This window comes from Dunckerocampus dactyliophorus, chromosome 8 (genome assembly GCF_027744805.1).
Source record: "Dunckerocampus dactyliophorus isolate RoL2022-P2 chromosome 8, RoL_Ddac_1.1, whole genome shotgun sequence".
Classification (NCBI taxonomy): Eukaryota; Metazoa; Chordata; class Actinopteri; order Syngnathiformes; family Syngnathidae; genus Dunckerocampus; species Dunckerocampus dactyliophorus.
In genome coordinates, this window is record NC_072826.1 from 15,582,213 (window position 1) to 15,604,540 (window position 22,328).

Here is a 22,328-nt window from a genome sequence, read left to right on the forward strand (position 1 = left end):
CAAGAAAGTTTTCCGTAACAAAAAGTGCCCGGTACGTTAAGTCGCATCTGACTATAATTCGCAGACGAGACAAACTATGAAAAAACTGTCACTTATAGTCCGGAAAATACGGGATATCTGTGAGAATCAGTTTTTACTTGAAATTAGCTTTTTTTTTTGTAAATTCTTGTCAAAATAAGCCAAATTGCATTGACCATTATTTAATTTATGAAGCAATAAAATGCTGAAACATCCAAAAGGGCTTAATAATTTTGCAAGGCACTGTATATTTCATGCATGGCATGTTTGATTATTTAATGCTGTTTATATTTAATAGTATATTTGCGTATTTAATGACATTCCTAATTACTGTATTTAATGACATTTAAAATGTATTCAATTACATTTTTATTTTTAATGGTATTTTAATTATAGTATTTGATAAAGACAAATGTATTTATTTCATGTACTTTTATTTTATGATGCTGCAACACATTGCCATTGCTATTTAAAATGGCATAGAATGTATTGTTGATGCTTATCTTCAATTTGATCATCAAGCACTTGTTTAAATGATAATCAGCATGAAAATAATCTCAGATCGTCCCTATGCAATCAAGATGTGATAAATTGCTGATTTCAACGCTGAATTTCTGAATATTTGTGTAACTGTCCTATTTCAGAGCAGCAATGAGTTCAAAAGCCAAAGAGCAGCCAAAAGGTAAGGTTTTGTGCCGGTATTGCATACTGAGTGGTGTTGATTCCTTTATTTTACAGATGGAAATGCCAAAAACAATAATATGATTGAGGGAGTTGAAAGGTCTAATATCTACTTTGTAAATATTTGACCAAAACTGCAACAAAAGATCACAAATTTCATGTCAGTAGGAGGAAGGGAATGAAATAAACACAGGAATCCCAATTCCATGTTCCTCACTGACGTTACAAAAAAAAAAGAAAGCATTGATATTGTTAACACATGGAAAGCAAAAAGATGGAATGGAATGGAAATGATTAAAAAAGTTATTAATGAGATCGCAGAACCACTGACGTACACTTCACTCACTAACTGTGCTACAAAAAAGGTCAGTTAGGATAATCCATAATCCCTTGACTGTCATTGCACCGCATTGTTATATCGCCTTATCACTTTCCTACGTATTCACAATTGGCAGACTACATTTGGAAAACAGGAGATGAACAAATGAATTGCAACTGATGTGAAACAAATGAGGGGTAGGATTAAATCAACTTTGCTTCTTTGTACTCCTTTTTGGACATGTGGAATTGTGAACTGTGTTGTGTGATGTACTCAGGTGGAATTTGTATGCATATTCAAAATGAATTAAACCATTACCATTGATTTTTCTTCTTTTTTATGGTAATTATCAATTCTAAATTACCTGTGCTACCCCTATTTTGGTATACTTCCATGCCTGTTAAATGCAGTCATCCCTCGCCACATTGCGGTTTGAATTTCGCGGGTTCACTCTATCATGCTTTTTCAAAAATAGATTAATTCATAAAGCATGCTGTTTGGGGGTTGAACACCACCTAATATTAGTGCAAAAATATGTATATTTAATCAAACTTGAAAATATTTTTCAAATGTTTAAATGAACAAAAATACAAAAAATATATATTTGTATTCAGTATTAGTTGATGCTATGTACTAGTCTGCATTGGTCACTAGATTATCAGTGGTGTCGGTAATGTTACTGTAGTGTTTGTGGAGAAACACAATCACCTGACTTGATCACCGGAACAACAGGCTTTTATTGCAGGTCTGAATTATCTCACAACAGGTACAATAATAACATAATCATCATAATAATTCAAGATTCAAGATTCAAGAGAGTTTTATTGTCATGTGCATGGTAAAACAGCAGTTGTACCATGCAATGAAAATCTTATTCTGTTCATTCTCCCAAGAAAAGAAAGAAAACAAATGAAAGAATAAGAACATAAGAAACATAAACACATAAACATATATACCAATAAATTAAGCAACAACAACAGACGAGACATTAATACAAGTAAATAATACAAATAAATAAATAAATAAAGTGCTATGAGTGTGTGCGTGTGTTGCGTGCGGCGTGTGCGAGTGCTTCGTTGAGGAGCCTGATGGCCTGTGGGTAAAAACTGTTTGCCAGCCTTGTGGTCCTGGACTTCAAACTCCTGTAGCGTCTGCCTGACGGTAGGAGTGTGAATAGTGAGTGTTGTGGATGTGTGCTGTCCTTGATGAATGATGATGATGATGATGATGAATGATGAATGATGAATGAACAATAATCATAATCGTCACAATAAAACAGGCTACTGCTGGGGCCATAATCCACTCAACTCTGAACACCCGACGTCACTTCCTGTCCTCCACACATCCGGAGCACATTTATTAACACACAAGAGCACAAATCTTATTTATGTCTTAAATGGCTTATTTTATCTGATTATACAGTATCTACTATATTGGGTAATATGGGTGTAAAGGTGACTATAGGGGTGTTCATGTCTAGAGGGCTCTAATAATGTTAAAAAACGTATTTTAAAAGGTCATACACAGGTTTTCTTATGCTGTAACTCTGAATATATTTGATTTATAAATAAGGACTCCTACATTGTGGAAATTCACTTATCATGGTCGGGTCTGGAACCAATTACCTGCGGTACACAAGATGACTGCAATACTACTGTCAGTAAATCACCTTTGTGTAACTAGGAAGCCCCACATTTAAATGAGCAAGCAGTATATACAAAAGATAGTCTATATTTTTTTAAAAAGTGCACAATGTCAATACAGTGATGAGTTCAAACACATTTGTTTCTAGAAATACAGTACCATCCTAAAGTTTTGACATACCTTCTCATTCAAGAGCATGAGAAAACATTAAGGGTGTCACTAGACACTCAGTTCACGAGACGAAGATGATACACAAAATTGGATCGATGAGAACACGTTGAGATGAGATTTCAACATTAGTTTTAGGAAAAGTACAATGAAAAAATATATGACAATATATTGCAATCTACTAATTCAATTTCTACTACATTACACTCTTCTACACTCTGTATGTATGCTACCAGCCCCGCCTCTACCCACTGAGACAAAGAGGCTGTATGACTGACAAAAGGGCTCACTGCGTTCATGCGGTTGTTCTATGGAACAAAGGCGCCAAGATGCTGAAACCAATGCACAGAGTGAACACTCTTCCTGCCTGTTCTGAAGCGAGAGACGAGGAACGTAGACACGCATTCACATTGTAATATAGTAAGGCTAACAAAATTATCAAATTAAGTTTGATTTGTGTGATTAATTAATTAATTTATTATTGTCCCAGGCCTAGGCCTAGGCCCACGAAACATTTTTTTTTCTGAACGAGAAATCTTGTCACATTTGAATCTTTCAAGAACTTGTTGCACGAGATTTTGTGACATGCCGAGAAAACATGTCCAAAACTCAAAGTTCAAACATCATCTTGTAGGACAGTGCTGACAGTTTGAGCCTGGAAATAATTAATTCACAATTGCCTTTAGAGGTTCTGCACATTCATGAAAAATATACAGTGGTAGCTTGGTTAACGTCCGCCTCCGTTAGCACGTTTTTTTGGTTAATGTCCAAAATTTGGAAGATTTGAAGAGTAATGGCTCTTCGGTCGCTCCGTCATCAGCTGTGGTACACACACACACACACACACACACACACACACATACATACAAGCATGTATGCATACACATCTCCAGTTCCTGCCTAACAGTTTATCAACCCGGCGGCGCATCGAGGGTCTTATTTTACATCCATAACACTAATTTCTGGTTCCAACAGCAAAACATAAGCATTCTTACCGTAGCATGTTCACGGCGAGTCAAACAGCACACATATCCTCTAAACATCTCACCCAGTTTCACCTCCTGTTCTTCTGTTCCCGTAAACGCCGACAGCCAGTCCCCCTTAAAAGAACCACTTTTTTTTTTTAAGCTTTAGGTTGGTGAGAGGATGTTGCACTGTAGCAACTTCTGATCAATCCACGTCAATTTCAGACTTATACTAATGTACAAATTTAAGCTCCACCCATTTCCGGTTAAACCATGCCCACGTCCGGTTTATGCCCCACCCACTCAGAGTATAGACACAGATACAGATCATTTAGATGGGTGAACAGATACAGATAGTGTCGTACTCTCTCATCCCTATTATTTTCCATAGGAAACTTTGCTTTGGTTAGAGTCAGTTTTGGTTTGAGTCGGACCTTCTGGAACAGATTAATGATGTTAACCAAGGCACCACTCTACTCAAAAAGTTTGCTACTTTCCATCCTTTCCAAACTTAATTGCACCACCCAAACTTCCGATAATTATCCCTCTGTATTATCCTTCCCGATGGAGGAATATTAGCATTTATTTCAAAAATCAACCTGGAGACAGAAAAGCAATGACTCCAGATGTCAGCATTAGTGGCTCAGCATGACGAGGCTATCAGCTTGATACAGCCGACAAATTCTCACACGGCTCCCCAATAAGTCTGCTGGAAGTCCAAATCAAAGAATAGCGATTGGTATGCAGAACTAAAAGAGCCATTGCTGTCCTGGCAGACTTGGATTAGCGTGAATCAGCGCTCGAGGAACTCGCTGAGCACAAGTCCTGCCTGCATCCGGATGATATAAAAGCATAGCCGAGTACCCCACCAGCCCTCTGGAGAGATGACGCGTTGTGGTTTGATGAATATTCAACACGTATGCCCTCTGACGGGAGAAGAGCTGCTGCCCAAAAAGTGATGATGAACACGTAATCTTGCAGTGACTCTCAATGGTAATGGTAAAATAGTAAGACAACCTTGGGATGTGAGCGCAAAGAGAGGAAGAAGAGGCTCCAGTTTCACTTTGAAGTTCGCTTTGTAGCTGCATCTTCACGTTGTCAAAGCAATTTCACTCATTTTTGTGCTGCTGAATGGAGGAAATGTTATTTTTCCTCTCCTGTCAGTCCACACTGTCCCCAAAGAATGGATTTTATTTAACATTAGCATCTTTCCTTCTAACATGTGACAACTGAGTGTGGTGATGTGATAAAAGTAGTGCCCGCAGCATTTCATTGTAGCACCAGGAAGCTGCTAGCAAATAATATGAGATTTCATCTCAGTGAGCATCTTAAGGAATAACGTCACAAATAAATATGCTTGTTCTTTGGCTATCTTTTTTGGCAATGCCACTACAGAAGGATGCCATTACAACAAAGAGTATTTTCATGGCAACCATAAAGCTGCAAAATGGTTAACTGTAATACTTAAGTTACTTAAAAATGGTACTTGAAACATTGTTTTTACAAACTAATTCAGGGAATATATGCAACTCACTCCAAATTAAAGATTTTGAAACGAAAAAATATAAGAACATCATCGGCTAGCATGTTACCAATAGTGGTTTAAAAGAACAGATTGTAACAAAAACTGTCTATACTGTCCACAATTGTCAGTTTTTCAAAAATTAAATAACTGGAGTCATTGTGTGGTTATTAGGTCTGTACATTCATTCACAGCTAACATGTGCATGTACATACAGTATACACATGTGCGTGTGTTTGCGTGAGGAAGAAGTGGGTAAAGCTTTTCGTATGTTTGAATGTTGGCGCCGTCAAGGAAGCTGGTGGAATCTGCTGCATGCTGTCTCTTTAATATTATGTCTGATGGGAAAATGGCTCAGGCTCTAAGCTTCCACTGTATTCTGAACACAAAGAAGTGTGAAATATCTCAAATGTTTTAAACCTCTAAGTATACTGGATGCAAGCACTAGAGAGCAATTCAGTATAATTTCTAAACACTCTCAATCTCCATCTGTGACGTTACTTGAAATAATCAATTTCCAGTTACCCTGCCACTGCCAAAGCTCAGGTCCAAGTGAATGGTAGCGGCTATGAGTCATGATGAAGTATGATGCCTTCACTATAACAACAGATAGTGTGCTGCATTAGCAATTAGCAAAAAACACGCTGGGTGAAGGAGCTGGTGTTTTGCACTGACTGAGGCAGCGTCGCTGTTTAATTCCTCTAATCCCTAAACGGTTCAAATTATTTGAGGTAAATGTCATTTATTTTCATTGGTAGTTCTAAAAAATTGTTATTTGTAAATGTCCCATGTATTGTATAATTCACTTTTGGATTTAGTCTCATCAGGTTACTATCTCAAAAGATGATTTTGTCTTTATATTAGATTTACAGAATTAAATGTAAAATGATACAGTCCCTGCCTTGCTGTAGTTACTGCTATGGTGAACTACCAAGAAAGAAAAAAGTGCCCTCTAGTGGCATTCTGACATACCTGCAAAGAGTATTATGTCTGGCTGCAGTAAATATGACTAAGGATTTTCATTTGGCATTGATTAAAATACATAGAGGTCATTTTTAAGATTCACTACACATTTAAGTTATACAAAAATGAAAAGTGTTCACATTTTGCACTGGTGGATTATTCCCAAATTGAAAGTAGAGTGTTAAAATGCAACTAGAAGAAACAGGAACGAGAAATAGAAAATATAGAGTCTGCAATTTATTGAAAACGGCACTTAAACTCAAACAGGCTGATCAAATGTTTAAGACCGTAGTCTTAGTCCAAATCTTCACTAAAATCTGCTTTCATGTCATTTTACGCCAGACATTCTGACTTCATATTTTAATATATATAAACTCACTGTCTTACTGCATCCCGGCCTTGCTTGTGTAGTCCAGCAATCTTTCCCCGTTCTAAGACACAATGCCTTTCAGGAGGTGATGACCATGTCAATAACTGACAGAAAATGACACGATAGCCGGATTTTAGTGCAGAATGACTTTTTAGGGCTACAGTCTTAAACTTTTGATCAGCTGATGAACAGCCCTTTGAGCCTAAATGCTGTTTACAATAAGCCAGTGCAAAATCAGAATACTTGTAAATTTCCCCTGGTTTTAATACTGTTTTCTGGAGTGACTGAATCACTTGATGGACCACAGTGTAATTAATGATGAATGATTACTTGCTTTCACACTATTCCGATACATTAAACTAGAAGATACTTTTCTATGCTCATCAGTGGCCATCCAGAGGCGGTCCAGAGTCGTTGGCGTTGTGATTACTCAGCTTGTCGAGCAAGTTCCGGCTGGAAAATCAACACCTGACTTCATCCGGAAGCCAATGGCCATGACGGTTAATGAAGGTAAAGGACCAAATTGAAAAGGGCAAAAAAATACTTTCTAAAATGACATCTGAGTTTGACATTTCTCATGACGTCTCTTTCGAGGGAAAAGAGCATTTTTTAAGGCTATCGTTGATGGTGAGCCAAAACCGAGTGTCACATGGGGGAGGAACAAAGGCGCTGTCAATGGCTCAGAAGAGTTCCAGATGAGATATGACGAAAAATCCAAGGAATACATCCTTGAGGTGAGCACAGTCCCCACAAAATACACTCCACCCTATAGTACATGTGAGCAAAACAGAGCTAGTTTTGAAAAAGGCACATAGTTAGACAATCACAGACATATAAGGGTCAGTCTCCTAAGAGAGGTACAACAAAATTGAAAGTTATTGTCTAACCAATTTGCATATTACATAAAGGATCGCTTTAATTTATATCGCAATATCATCTATATAACTATACTGTAAATGCATTGAACTTTTATGTACCTTAAATTGTCACAAACATGCTCCAAAATGGCAACTTATCTTGCACATCACACAGAGCTAGTGGATGGACCCTGCTTCAAACCGTGCAAGACTCAGACTGTGTTCTTTAAAACATTCAGTTACCTCTGCCAAGCACCAGCACGGAGGTTATATTTTTGCCGACGTTTATCTGTTTGTTTGTGTTCAAAATAACTTGAAATGTTCTTCATGGATTTGGATGAAATTTTCAGGAATTGTGGGAAATTAGATATGGAAGAACTGGTTAAAGTTTGGGGGTGATCCGGATCACCGTCTGGTTCTAGGAATTTTTTAAAGGATTCTTAACATTGTGAGATAGGCCCATTTTAGGCATTTATGCATACAACTCAACAAAAAATGGTCAGAGCACTTGGAAAGAAAATACAGGACAGGTTTCCAACAGGTTCTACAAAATATCAAAGACTGATCCAAAAAAATGTAGGATTATTATTTTGGTGTGAATCACAATATGGGGGGGAACTATGTTGGCTGAGGACTCTCTGAATGCTTCTCTCGTTAGCACCGTAGCAACACACTTCACCTTCCTGACATAAAAAACAGTTCCCTAAAGCCTAGGTTCCCAAAGTGGGGTATGCGTACCCCCAGGGGTACACAAATTGTCATAAGGTGTAGGTGAATAAAAATGAAAACAATTGCTGCCTATCACTCACAATTACGAGTGCACTTGAACGCCATACGGCGCAAGGAGAACAGAGCAAAAAGGAGACAAAGCATGAACTTGTTCATTGCAACTGTGTGCATCATATGAACAAATAAGTACGTTTGATGATTATTTTGTGCATTAATATTGGTGTTCCAATCCCCACATGGCGCAAGGGTGAAAACCCGTCACTGTGAGGGGGGATTCCCCCTAAAATGAGACTTTATCGTTGGTTGTATGTATTTTTGTACTGCTTTATCATGATTGTTAAACTTTCCTCTTCAATTTGGTATGAAATGAATATGCAGACTTAAACCATAGCCATCGTGAGCGGACAACAAAAAAAAAGTGAAGCTCACATTCAACCCATTCAAACGGAAGGATGCAAACATCAAACTGGAATAAAATAAATGATCTAATTATAAGAGCTCATGTGAAACTTTATCAAATTAACGAACCAATTAATTATGTTCAATATTTCAAGTTAATTAAGATAAAAAGGTGTATGTTTTTTAAGTGTGCAGGAGTAGCTTGGCTTCAAGTCAAATGTCTGAAGGTGTACGGGACTGTAATAAGTTTGGGCACCACTGCTCTAAAGTATACTGATAGATCAGTAGAAATCGTGAAGGTAACACATATCCTGGACATTACCCCATATTTCTGATTTTAAATCAGTGTCACTTGCTATTGTCTGAATTTTGAAACTAAGAAATAACATGCAAATATTCTGAAGTTCACATTCTTTGTCAAGCCAGACGTCAGCTCATTTGCACATATTCTTCAACAAGTCAATTTCGGCTACATTGTGTGTGGACAACACTATTTATGTCTGCGACTTGTACACGTTTTGTCAGAGTTTGGCCAAAGTCCATGTTTTTGATGCAGCAAAATGTGTTTGGTTCACAATAAAGTGTTATACTTTGAAAATCACAGCAGCTGAAACGTAAATTCCACTGTTTTGTATTATTTATGGCGATGCGCAAACGGGCTGAAATTGACATCAGATCGTGTTTCAATGCGTTTGCAGTATATTTTTATTTGGGCATAGGATTTGGTTAATCACTGTAGTCATGCCCCTCGAAGTGACGACACCCTCTCTGGGACCCCTTTTGGGAGACTGATCCATAACCAAATAACTAATGATGTGCTTGGCATGCATTTTCTTTGTCAGATACCGTATGCAAAGATGGACCTCGCTGACATCTACAAATGCTTTGCTACCAATGAATATGGCACAGCTGTTTGCTCCGCCACCCTCAAAATCATTAAAGGTGAGGTGCAGGTTCACAATGGAATGTTGTCTGTTACGAGAATGGAAAAGAGCTTTAACGAGTCACAGTTCTGCTAAGATTGTTTTTTTTCCCTCTAAAACAGGGGCGTCAAACTCGATCGCATGGGGAGCTAAAACTAAAGCCGACTTTAGGTTGTGGGCCGAACTTGTAGCTGTAGCATGGGCGGATTACATGTTTCCCACCATGATGATCATTTTTGACTGTCTTATGCCTGTTTATGGTGTTATTTTGTACAGGCAGGTAGCAATAGCTTTAAAGTGGTGTCGTTTTGAGTTGTTTTGAAATTAAATTATTGTTACTTTGAGTTTGAATTTAGCAACCTTTAGCAACAACGGTCCTGCAGTTAGTGCTATATATAATCCTGTGGCCACTTAAATTTAGCAATGCTACAGTAATAGTTGAAACTGACGCAATGACGAAATAGCGATGATTGGATATTTGGTGTCACTTTGAATGCATGTTGTTGACATGTTGGTGGCATGATGAAGAGGACTGTTGAATGACAGTAAAAAAAGAACCATCAAAACTAAACTGTTGGTCCGCCATGGATCATACACCCTTTTGGGTTTGGGGGCAGGGGCCTGGCTTGCGGAGGTGATGGTGTGTTCTGGCTTTGTCCTGGGATGTTGCCTGGGTGCCTAATGTCCCCACCTTTTTGTGATTTGTGTATGTGGAGAGCAAATCTATAACTGAATTAGTAACTGCTGTAACATGGAGAGGGGGTAGGATTTAATAAGCTCTGCTTCTTCCTGCTCCTTTTTAGACATGTTGAGCAGTGAATAGTGAATGTGTTAAGTATTTCAATGTAACATTGTATGCATGTTTGAAATAAATCAACTAAACATTATTTTATTATGCATATCATTGTAAGCACATTGTTTGGTAAGATCCACACTACAGGACAACTTAATGCTATTTTCCGCAGACCTTGAGTTTGACACCTGTGCTCTAGAAGAAAGGAAAACTCCACCTTTAAGTGACATTTTATGTTGTCATTATCTGTTAAGGATTATGAAGAGGCTCAAATTGTTTGTGTTATGTTGGTGCTTTTTGGTTTTCCACATATGCGTATTTGACAAATAAATTGATTTAAAATTTCCATTATCACATAGTAGAGATGTAAATCTCTTTGTGAAAGACGATTCGATTCAAATCTAGACACACAGGTTACGATACGATTCAAAAACTATATATTTTAAAAACAGATGTAGACATTAATCTTACATTATAAAATAAAAATGCCAATTATATGAAAGTGGCATTCTTACAGTATTTTCAAATGTGTGAAAGAGCACATCATATCCCCAAGCATGCAGTAAGGGACTAGCAAAAATAAAGTCAACAGAATAACATGTCAAATGTTTATATTGTTAACACACAGACCAAAAAATAGACATGTTTTTGTTTGATGGGATCAATTTTTTTTCCATTTTATACCTTATAATCTACTGTATAATTTTATACCTGTTACATTTAGGACATTTAAGTTTTAACATGTCTTAATGTTGCTAGAAAGAAGTTACAAAGCCCAAAAGTTACCATGCTCACCTCTGTCTCCACAACCATTTAATCTAAAGATTTATGGCTGATTCTTATCAATACAAGGGGCTGCTACTGCCGCAGCCGAATCGTTCGTTCGTCAAACCAAATATCCGGTCTCATCGGTTTACCGTTCACAACCCTATCACATCGTGTTGTTGAATATGTGCAAAGAGGCTTTCATTAGGTACATTGGTACATTGCTTTTTTCCAGGGAAAGAGGAATCTCAACAAGACTTCAGATCAATGCTCAAGAAAACGTAAGTTTGTTACAAAGATCATGTCACTCATTCAGATCAGACGGTGCACTTGGGACATAGCTAGCTATACATATGCTTTTATTAGTGGCAAACATATCAATATTGGCCATGGTATTGGTAATGGTTTAGTTTATTTTGATCATGCTTGACAGACTTACAAAAAAAGAACACCACATTTTGCACAGTTCAACATACCCGAAAAGCAGTGGAAGAAGCAAAGCTTATGTAATGTTGCACCTTCTCAGCAAGAGTCTCAGCAATTACTGACAGTTTGTTCACTTCCTGTTTAATGTGTTCACATATTGCCTAATAGTGAAAGGAAGGAATAAGAATAAGTGTGATGGTACTTAATAGAATTTATTGATAGGTTATTGAGTAATGGAAGAAGAAATAGAACAAATAAATATTGCAGTAAAAATTGGCAGAAACACAGTATAATAGACAAGTAAGTACAAAATATATGATAAGTAATAAAATTGAACAAATATGAACAGATTATATAACACTGGTCTACATCCAAAATGCTTCTGAGATAAAAGTCATTCTTGGCTAATTTTGGGTCACTGAGTACGGAAATGATGTTTTAAAATGCTCATTAGCTCTTGTTTTAAAGATACACAACCCGTGTGGTATACCATATGCCCACAATTGGCAAGGAAGGTAGGCCACATAATGTTGAATACAGAACCTATATTCACTTCACAAGAAGTTCCTAGTTGATTCTTCATAATCGTGTGACTGTATGCACATAGCGTGTATGGAGACAAATCACATTGTGTATTACTCCCTATACGTTACTATGTAATAAAGAACGTCGCATATCTTTAAAATTTTAGCTTTATCTCAGAAGCAGAATTTGTTTTTTTTTTCATTTGTAGACCGCTGGGATGGATCAAACTGACAAACACTGTAAATGAGTATGTAAAGAGAGACAGGATATTCAGGGTAAATGATATCAGACACTGTGGTATTCATTACATAATGAATGAATCCAGGATAAATTATATCAGACACTGTGGTACTCATCCCGCTTCTTCCATAGGCATTCATCATGTGTGCCAAAATGTGTTATTTAGTGCCAAATAGTACTCACATGTGTCCACATGTGTAAATAGCCCACTGTGTGTCATTTTGTTAACTTTATTAAACATAGTTGATTTACACCAACATTCTGTTTTTGCCAAGATGTCTAAAAAAAAAATTTTAAAAGTCTAAATTCATACTTTTTAATTAGACGGAAATGAAATCCAGAGTTCCATCTCTTACCGTTACACTTACCCAGTTGCATAAATATATACAATGTTGCATCTAAAGTGACCATCAAAGTCCCCAGTTATTGATAACAAGCTCATCTATGTAGACATTGTAGATGCAGTGAAAAATGTTACTTATTGTGGATATGTCATTTTCAGAAACATGGCACAGGGCTTAAGAGGTTAACATTTGAAAAAATTATAGACATAACCTACTCTTTATCACCCTTTTCCTTTTGTTCAGTGCTGTTGTCACCAGGAAAAAACAGCTCCCACCACAGAAAGAGGGCGAGCTCGATCCTAAACTCTGGGAACTGCTTCTCAGTGCTCGAAAGAAAGACTACCAAAAAATATGTTTGGACTTTGGGGTTACTGACTTCCGCTGGTTGCTGAAAAGATTGAATCAGATGAAAAAGGAAAGGGCAGATGAACAAGCAAAGGTACAGTGTTCTCACTAATGTCAGTCAATGTTTTTTGTCACTTTAAACATTTTCTTTCTTTCTGAAGGTTGTCGAGAATCTGGAAAATGTGAAACAAATTGAAGTGAAACCCAACGGAAGGGCAGAATTTAGCCTGGACATGACCTTACTGGATCGTAACAGCAAAATTTATCTATACAAGGTGAGTTTAGTAAGTAGCCCAGTTCACAACAATCATTAATGCCCCTGACACATGACCTCTCTCCTAAACAAGGATGGTAACATGATTCCGTATGGTAACGATGAAAAGTCAAAGATTCGCCTGCAGAAACGTGGGACCAAGTACTGCTTCAGCATCAAAGATCCTCAGCCAGAAGATGCTGGCTTGTATCAGGTTGATGTTGGTGATATAAACGTTCTTTCAACTGACTTCCAAGGTATGTCATACCAGTTTATTGATTTTGCTAATTAAAGCAATGCCACTTCATTTTTATGATGCTTCCTTTCTGAAAGTTCCTGCTGTGGAGTTTGTTGACAAGATAAAGGATGCGAAAGCATTGGAAAACAACAATGCCACTTTTCAGTGTGTCCTGTCAACACCCCTAAATGGAATCACATGGTCAATGCTGGACTCGTCGCTTGAGGACGGGGACAAATATGAGATGACTGTCTCAGAAGACAAACTAGTTCACACACTAACAATTAAAAACTGTGGCAAGGCTGACCATGGAGAGTATTACGCTATTGCTGGGACTACATCTTGCAGTGCATCTCTCGCAGTGGAAGGTGGGAAACATTGGCTGAAGTAATTGTCAGAGCATATTTTTTGGTATAAATATATGTGATATTTAGACAGTATAATTGATCTATCCAAATATCTTTGTTTCAACTCAAGCCGATCCGAACGCTCATAAAGGTCTTAAGGGCAAGAAAGCTGAGGATGACTTGGCTAAAACTGCTCTGGAGCAAAAAAGTCAGACAGAGGACAAGGAGGAAAAGGATGCTCTGCAGAATGGACAAAATGACTCCGGTGGAAAGATTGTTGCTGGGTCTAGCAAAGAGACTAATATAACCAAGGTTGATGGCGCTGATGGCGGCAGGAAAACTGATGGAGGTGAGGGTTATGGAAAATGCAAGAACCATGACCTCTTGGGAGATGGAGAGGATGAAAGCAGAAAGCTTAATGCTTGGCACAAAGCTGTTACAAACAGACCTAACACAGCAATGTAGACTTCATTTTTGTAAACGTCAAAGAGTGATCAGCTAGGCTAGCAAGTACAGTATGTTTCACTCAATGGCAGAAGGAAGTAATGCATTAATTTAAAAAAATGACGTTGGAGATTGTTCTACTTGTAGTATTTTCAGTATTGTAATCTTCTGACTCTTACAGTTGCAGGTCTAGGTGTTCAGTTTGTCAGTGGACTGTCAGATATCACAACTAATATTGGTGGCCGGGCCGAGCTATGTTGTAAATTAAGCACTGAGAACTCTCAGGGAAAGTGGTACAAAAATGGGAAACTGGTGAGTCAAATTACCTTGATGCATATACTTTTAGCATATACTGCTTATCATCAAATGTCGGTCCTGGGATGATGATAACATTTTTGTCTGACTAGCTCACCAGTGAGGATGGGCACAAGATTATCAAAGATGGTGCAAATCACAAACTAATCATTGACTGCTGTCAAAAAGATGATGTAGCCATGTATCGCTTCGAAGCAGATGGACGCAAATCAGAAGCAAAGCTGAATATTCAAGGTGAGAATCAAAAGGACCATTGCTATGCTAACTCATTTTCAGGTTTAAAAGGTCTTTATTTTGTGTAAATGGTAGCTTTTTCTCCTCCCAAAAGATCCACCAAAGATTGACACTAATGCACTTGGAGAATTCACAAAGCCGGTGATTGTAAAAGCAGGTGAAATTGCGAAATGGAAGCTTCTATTCTCAGGTGGAGAACCGATGAACATTCAGTGGTATAAAGATGACGATGAGCTTTTGCCTGCCCTCAATGTGAAGATTGAGAAATCATCCACTCACAGCAAGCTTCGCCTGGCAAAATGCCAAAGGAAAGACAGTGGCGAGGTTAAAATAAAAATAAAGAATGAATATGGAACAACAGAAGCTATTTCCAAACTTATAGTTTTGGGTGAGTCAAAAGGGACATATTGTACTGTACTGTATGTAAAAGAAAAGAGTAATACCACATTTTTCCATCCACAGACAAACCCACACCACCACAAGGACCTGTGGACATTATAGAAAGTGCGGTAACATCTGTTGAATTCAAATGGAAACCACCAAAAGATAACGGCGGACGCCCTGTCACAAACTACATGATAGAACGCCAGCAGGTTGGACGCAACAAATGGTCCAATCTGGGGGAGATCAGTGGAAATGCACCAGTTTACAGAGACTCGGGTGTGGACCCTGGAAGGAGATACTGCTATCGGATCAGAGCCAAGAATTCAGAGGGCATTAGTGACTACCTGCAGACTGAAGACATATCAGCTGGTGTATTACGTACGTTTTAAATGCACTAAACACTCAGCTTTGTATTCATTCGGAAAGTAGGGTAATATGCATTAGTAATTAGGTAAGTAACTAGTATATACTGTAATAGTAAGTAATTATAAGCAAAGGTAAAAAAGTAAAAGCAATAAAGTAATTACAAACCAATGGGAAAAGATCACAGCCTTCAACTGTAATAGCCATTAATAATGTGCTTCCGACAGCTAGCTACTTTGCAAACAAACTCTCTTAACAATCACACAACTCTTCTGGCACTTTATTTTACCTTCAAAAACGACACACGCTTCTGTTGCAGGTTATCCGGGAGCCCCTTCGGCACCTAAAGTGGTCTCTGCCGTCAAGGACTGCATTAGTCTGAAATGGTGTGCCCCTTGTGACACCGGAGGGACCACAATCATGGGATATAATTTGGAAAAGAGGAAGAAAGGCACTAATTACTGGAGTCTTGTAAACCAAGGAGGACCAATAAAGGGTATGACACAGCCTTAGCTAATGTGCTATAAGTAGAAAGCACCATCGACAATAATGTAAAAATCTAATATTTTTTTGTCTAGGATTAACACATGGGGTTAAAGATGTAATTGAGGGGGCAGCATATGAATTCAGAGTGTCAGCCATCAACCTATCTGGTCCTGGGGATCCAAGCATTCCGTGTGATACCGTATTTGCAAGAGAACCAATGAGTACGCAAGTAATATCTTAACTTTTTTTCAAGATGCGAATCCTACAACTTTGAACCTGCATGCTGTTGAAATTGATGCGTGTTGTTGAACTTCATGCTGCCTGTGTAGACTAGTAAACAACTATTACTGTCATTTCAGAAGCCCCGGGCAAAGTCACAGACCTAAAAGTAACATCCAGCGATTATACAACCTTGTCTCTGGCTTGGACTAAAATCAAGGAGGTCAAAGGGTCACATGGTGATGCCCAAGGCTACTACGTGGAAATCAGACCCACAGAGAGCCCTGAATGGACCCGTTGCAACACCCTGCCAATTACTCCCACTACTTACACTGTGCATGGCTTAAAGGCCATGGCAGCGTACTGGGTGAGAGTAATTGCTACCAATTATGGAGGCGATGGAGAACCTCGGGGCTTTGACAAACCCATCATTGCCATGCCTCCTCCTGGTAAGAAGAGCTTTAATGGATGACATTCAGGTTACAATATGGTGGACAATTAGTCTCAATTAAAATGTCCTATCTATGTTGAGTCAACCGTGTAAAGTACCATAAATTATATACACAGTATTATATAAATATATTATTTCATCTCAAATCCAAGTGATTATGGAATCAAACAATCTGATATAGATGTATGCAACTGCAAAGGGTGCTAATGCAGTAATTTAGGCTGAAGCCCAATTCTACCGCTTCCCATTCGTCTTACCCCTTAAAGAGTCACTGACATGATTTTTCAACTTTGCTTCAATGTGTTCTATATTGTTTGTAATTATGTCTACGTTGTTTGTTTTTTGAAAGCGAAAGTTAAATTCGTAAAAATTACATTTTTGTACGTGTCCGGCACCACGATGGTCTGAAGTCGTCAGAAGAAGGGCGTTTCCCAAGTGACGTTGGCGAAGGGGCAGCCCTCATCTGAGAGGAAACAAACATGAGCGAATGGACGAGGCAAAAATGTAAGCAATGTGTCAATAGTTTGAGAAGGAAGAAACATCTGGAGATGAAATAGCGAACCCGCAGAACAGGGAATTAAGCCGTATTTATTCGAACTACCGATGATGGGATAGCGTGTCTGATGCGGAGGTGTCTGATCACAAAGACAAAAATAGCTCATAAGGGTTAAATCCTTAAGAACTTAAGCCATTTTGGTTATTATCAAGAAAACCGTGGAAGTTGCTAGATATCAGCTCTTAAATTAAACTCTTACGAGCTGCATTTGTTATCATCATTATATTTGTCCAAACAAATGTACTTTTAGTTGTACCAGGCATTAAAATGGATCAATAAACAAGGGTTTTTCCATGACTGTATATGAATAAAGTTCTTGAACCTTGCTACAAAATACCATCACGTCCTCACTTTAGCCAGAAAGTTATACCAGAACTTTATGAAAAAGTTAAAAGTGATGTCGTCAACGAGCTATCTTGTGTCCGCTATTTCACTTACAACAGATGGTTGGACTTCACGTGAAACAGAGAGCTATTTAACTGTAACTGTCCATTACATTTTGCCACAATGTTTAAACAATTCGGGCCTAGCCCGAACAAGCCACACGGGAGACACACCACCTGCGGGGGGGAGGTCCGGTGCATTGTGCTTTGGGTGGCGGTCAAGGGAGGGCGCTTGGGCGACCTAGTTTTCGGCGGCCAAATCTGGGTCTTGGGACATTGAATGTCACTTCTCTGGTGGGGAAGGAGCCCAAACTTGCCCTGGGGCAGACCTAGGACACGCTGGAGGGATTATATCTCACAGCTGGCCTGGGAACGCGTTGGTGTCCTCCCAGTGGAGCTGGAGGAGCAGGTCGGGGACCGGGAAGTCTGGGCTTCCCAACTGAGACTGCTGCCCCCGTGACCCGGACCCGCATAAGCGGAGGAAAATGGATGGATGGAAAGATGGGAAAAAAACTCAGTCTAATTTATTTGAAATATCACCCAAATGGGTCGCTTCCATTTATTAAAAAAAAAGTTCTGTTTGCATTTTTTTTAAATAAAAGCATTTTATTTGGTCCATTTTTGCTGAAACCCCTACGACCATCAAAGAGCAACACATTAAATAGATAAAAACAGCAAAAATGGAGGTGACTCGAGGCTGACATATCCGGAACACACAAAATTTGAAATTATCATTAAATAAATATAAAAAAATATATATAAATATTTTTAAAAAACATGTTTGAAGGTAAATTAACCTATTGTTTTGTTTTTATCTCTACAGTAAGGCCAAAGTTCAAAGATCGCAATATTAAGAGCTTTGTGGTGGTGAGATCAGGAAACACCATTTGTCTCAACATCCCTTTTGAGGTAATGTACAAGCTCTAATCACGAGTGTAGAATTTGACAAATATTCTAATCTATGTGGCTTTTATAACAGGCTTCACCCCTCCCAGAGGTCTCTTGGTTAAAGGACGGTATTTCAGTGGGTAAACATGTAACAATTACCAGCTCTGATAAAGGTACTCAAATGTTAATCCCGATGTCTGAGCGGTCTGACTCTGGGGTCTACACCATCGTGGTCAAGAACCTTGTTGGCCAAGAGAGCTTAAACGTTGAAATTAGAGTAACAGGTAAATGTCAGTGAGCATTCCTATTTGCCCAAAAGTGATCTTTTAGCTGTATTTATATTTCAGCTGTATTGTATTTTAGCTTGTTAATGTGATTCCAGATGACCCCAAGCCTCCAGGTCCAGTGGCGCTAGATCAGATCGTCCCAGGAACAGTGACTTTGTCCTGGGCACCCTCTCCAGATGAGAAGAAGGACGACAGGTTACATTATATTGTATCCAGAAGAGACACCTTCAAACGCACTTGGAAGACAGTGGCGGAAAGCCTCTTTAACAACAAGTTCACAGTGGTCGACATTGTGCCTGGACGAGAGTATCACTTTAGGGTGTTTGCTAAAAATGACATGGGCCATTCAGTGCCATCTGTATCACCTGCCTTTGAAATCCAGAAGGAAAGAGGTGAGTGTCTCTAATGTCTGACAGAATTCAGGATTTTTTTTTTAGCTGTGGTGGTGGGCTGCATGGGAGGCATACTGCCGTACATGTATATAAGGGGTGCGCACAATCAAAATGATCTACCTCTTACTATAAAACATAGGATATATGAAATCTAACCATTAAACTTTGCAACTACTACACAAAATACTAAACATTAGTATTTTACATTCACAGTTTCAAAGATTATAGGTCATCAATATAGTTTATCGTTCAGTAATTCACAATTCAAATCAATATGGCAATAAAGATAATTACACATAATTCCTCAATAATTGTCCTCAATATATAAACTCAATATATGTGCAATAGCTACATAGCATTCATCAAGTATTATGTGAAACTGAGTAATATGTGCAATAGCTACGTAGCGTTCATCATGTATTACGCGCAGTAAGCATTTCGTATACAACATTATGGATACTGTATTTGAGAAATTACTTTTTTTTTTGCCGCGGCGGCGGCACTAGAGCAAATCAGATGGGGGCTTAGGGTCAGCTGACTGACTGATGTCATGACATGACATGACATCTATGAAGTGATGGTGATGAAGTAGGAGACACGCTACCAACACTACCTTTGCAATTGCCGTAATGGGCACCCCTGATATTGCAAATATGTCCATTCATACACTGTATTAGTTAACATTGTTTTCACGTAAAAAAAAAATAATTTCCAAGGTGTGGCAGCTTTGATTGAGCCGTGGCTCCCAACCACAATCCATTATATGTAGCGGAAACACTGAAAAAGGTGCTACCAACTGAAAACGCAACATATTCTTCTGATAGTTCAGTAACCAAACAGAAAAGATCATTGACATGACAGGAACGCTTTGCTGCTTTTAAAGACCTACTGCAAAAAGTAAAAAATTCTCTATATTCGTGTTCCCCAACCTCTTGGAGTCCACGAAATGACAGGACTGCTCTGCTGTGCTTATTTACTTACTGCAAAAACACTCGTCAAAAATCCTCTTCTATCAGTGGTCCCCAACCTTTGTGAGTTCACAGAGCGGTTTGCAATCCAGCAGACCGGGGAGGGGGGAGTGTATTGGGATGGTCGGTAATGTCATTGTTTATAATGTGTTGTGTGTGAAACAAAGACAAGCATAATGTAACCGAAGATGACCATGGACCTTGTGAAAGTTTAACATGAAGAAAGAACGACAAGAGAACGACTTTATCTTCCTGTCACACATTACAGCCGTCAAGAGCTCAAAGACCAACAACACACTTCCAGCCTTCATAATAAAAGCACTGCACATATTTACTGAATATGTTGTATGTCTGACTTCTTTTTAAGCAGCGTTGTGGTTTTCATCACTGTTGGATCGTGATTATTCTGATGGCATTGTCAGAGTATTTACAACATTAAAGTAAGACAAATCTCCTTGATTGTTATTGTGCTACAGAAAAGTTCACCGTGAATATGCCACCGACAAAACCTTTGGACTTCTCGTCACCCCCATCATTCATCAAGCCGCTCAGGCAACGCACGCCTCCGGAAGGTTACGAGTGCCACATGAGCTGTGCGGTGAAAGGCAATCCAGCTCCTCGAGTGACATGGTATCGTGACAACGTCAGCCTGAACACGAACGCCAACTACTACATCAGCAACGTCTGTGGCGTTTGCTCCTTGCTCATTCTGAGGGTGGGGGCGAAAGACAGCGGGGAGTACAAAGTGGTCATTGAGAACGGTCGGGGGATAGCTGAGAGCTCCATGATGCTCAACGTCAGAGGTAAATATTTCACTCATTTAAACCCATACCCAACCTCACGTCTATACCAACAAATAACATACTTGTCCTTTTCCAGTGTGAAGAACATGAACATGAACATCAGCAGCTTAGGTCCTACTCACACTAGGCCATTTGCTCCGTGCTGGACTTTCACGTGATTCCGCCTGCCAGCGTTTTGAGTTGTTGTGACTATTTCTGGGGGAGGGTTAGCACACTCACAAGACATCACTTTCGTGTCTCACAACACACAGTAGCCTCCTTCCCCTTTACCTTGCTCATCCAATCCAGTCACAAGGAAGTGTAGATGCATTCATGGACCTGCGGTGAGTTGGATATTTAAAACTCTTTTCGAAAATGCTCATTTCCTCCACTTCAGTGCAAATCAGCAGGCTTGGTGAATGGAGCCGCAACAAGGAGGTTGAAGAGCCAGGGGTTGCCGACCCCTGCCCTAGCCAACCCATTCCTGTTTTTTTCTTCGAGCTCACCTATTCTAATGACGCCAAAAGAGGGGAAGCGTGCCAAACTCGAGCACGCATCAGGTCACTTACATTAGCCAAACATGAAGGTGGCCTAAGCATGGTACAACATTAAGCTAAATCATCACACGATTTTCTCACTGGCGACCTCTTACGGTAAAAAGCCGAAAAAAAGAAATGTATTTTATTTACAGTCTCTCGTTCCATCGTGGTTCGAACATCGCTCCCTCACGCTATCGTGGTTTTTCAAAAACGTATTATATAATAAATGACCTCTGCTTTGCGGTTGATTACGGCTTATTATTCACCGAAAATGCATATTTAAGCAAATGTTATGTATTCCTGGCCTAAATGAAGCATTTTCAAGCATAAAATTGCAAAACTACAAATACAGTTTAAGGCAGTACAAGCGTTGATGAACGTCACTAGCAACAGGCGTCACTAGTAACAGGCACCAGACTTGATCGTAAACGACAGGCTTTTATTATTTTAAAATTATTTATCTCACAACAAGCACAGTAAAGACATACTAGTCATCATCATCATAGTAATAACAGAGGCTACTTTGGTGGCCGTACTACAGCTAAAACTCAACTTGGGATCCCCAACGTCACTTCCTGTCCACAGAAAACACACACAAGTACAGTCTTAATTATGTCTAAAATGGCTTATATTCTCTGATTATATCTACTAAATTGGGGAATACGAATGTAAAGGTGACTATAGGGGTGTTATTTAGGTGGTGCTATAGGGGTACAAATCGTATTTAAAAAGTCCAACAGGTTTCCTATGCTCTAACTTTGGAAATATTCCCTCTATTAATATTGAATCCTACTTCACGGTCA

General features: G+C 38.9%; 1 protein-coding gene across 1 annotated transcript; it reads left to right on the forward strand.

Annotated features, from left to right (window-relative positions):
* Nucleotides 1-669: 669 nt before the first annotated feature.
* Nucleotides 670-21,088, forward strand: LOC129186238 (immunoglobulin-like and fibronectin type III domain-containing protein 1). The gene is made up of 22 exons (XM_054784274.1): nucleotides 670-700; nucleotides 7,038-7,160; nucleotides 7,245-7,384; nucleotides 9,478-9,609; nucleotides 11,360-11,397; nucleotides 12,895-13,090; nucleotides 13,158-13,271; nucleotides 13,344-13,506; nucleotides 13,583-13,855; nucleotides 13,965-14,146; nucleotides 14,426-14,590; nucleotides 14,686-14,827; nucleotides 14,922-15,215; nucleotides 15,290-15,589; nucleotides 15,894-16,070; nucleotides 16,153-16,281; nucleotides 16,420-16,728; nucleotides 18,493-18,578; nucleotides 18,649-18,841; nucleotides 18,940-19,236; nucleotides 20,681-21,007; nucleotides 21,084-21,088. Exons 1-22 carry the CDS (start codon nucleotides 670-672, stop codon nucleotides 21,086-21,088), a joined length of 3,816 nt encoding a protein of 1,271 aa, XP_054640249.1.
* Nucleotides 21,089-22,328: the final 1,240 nt, after the last annotated feature.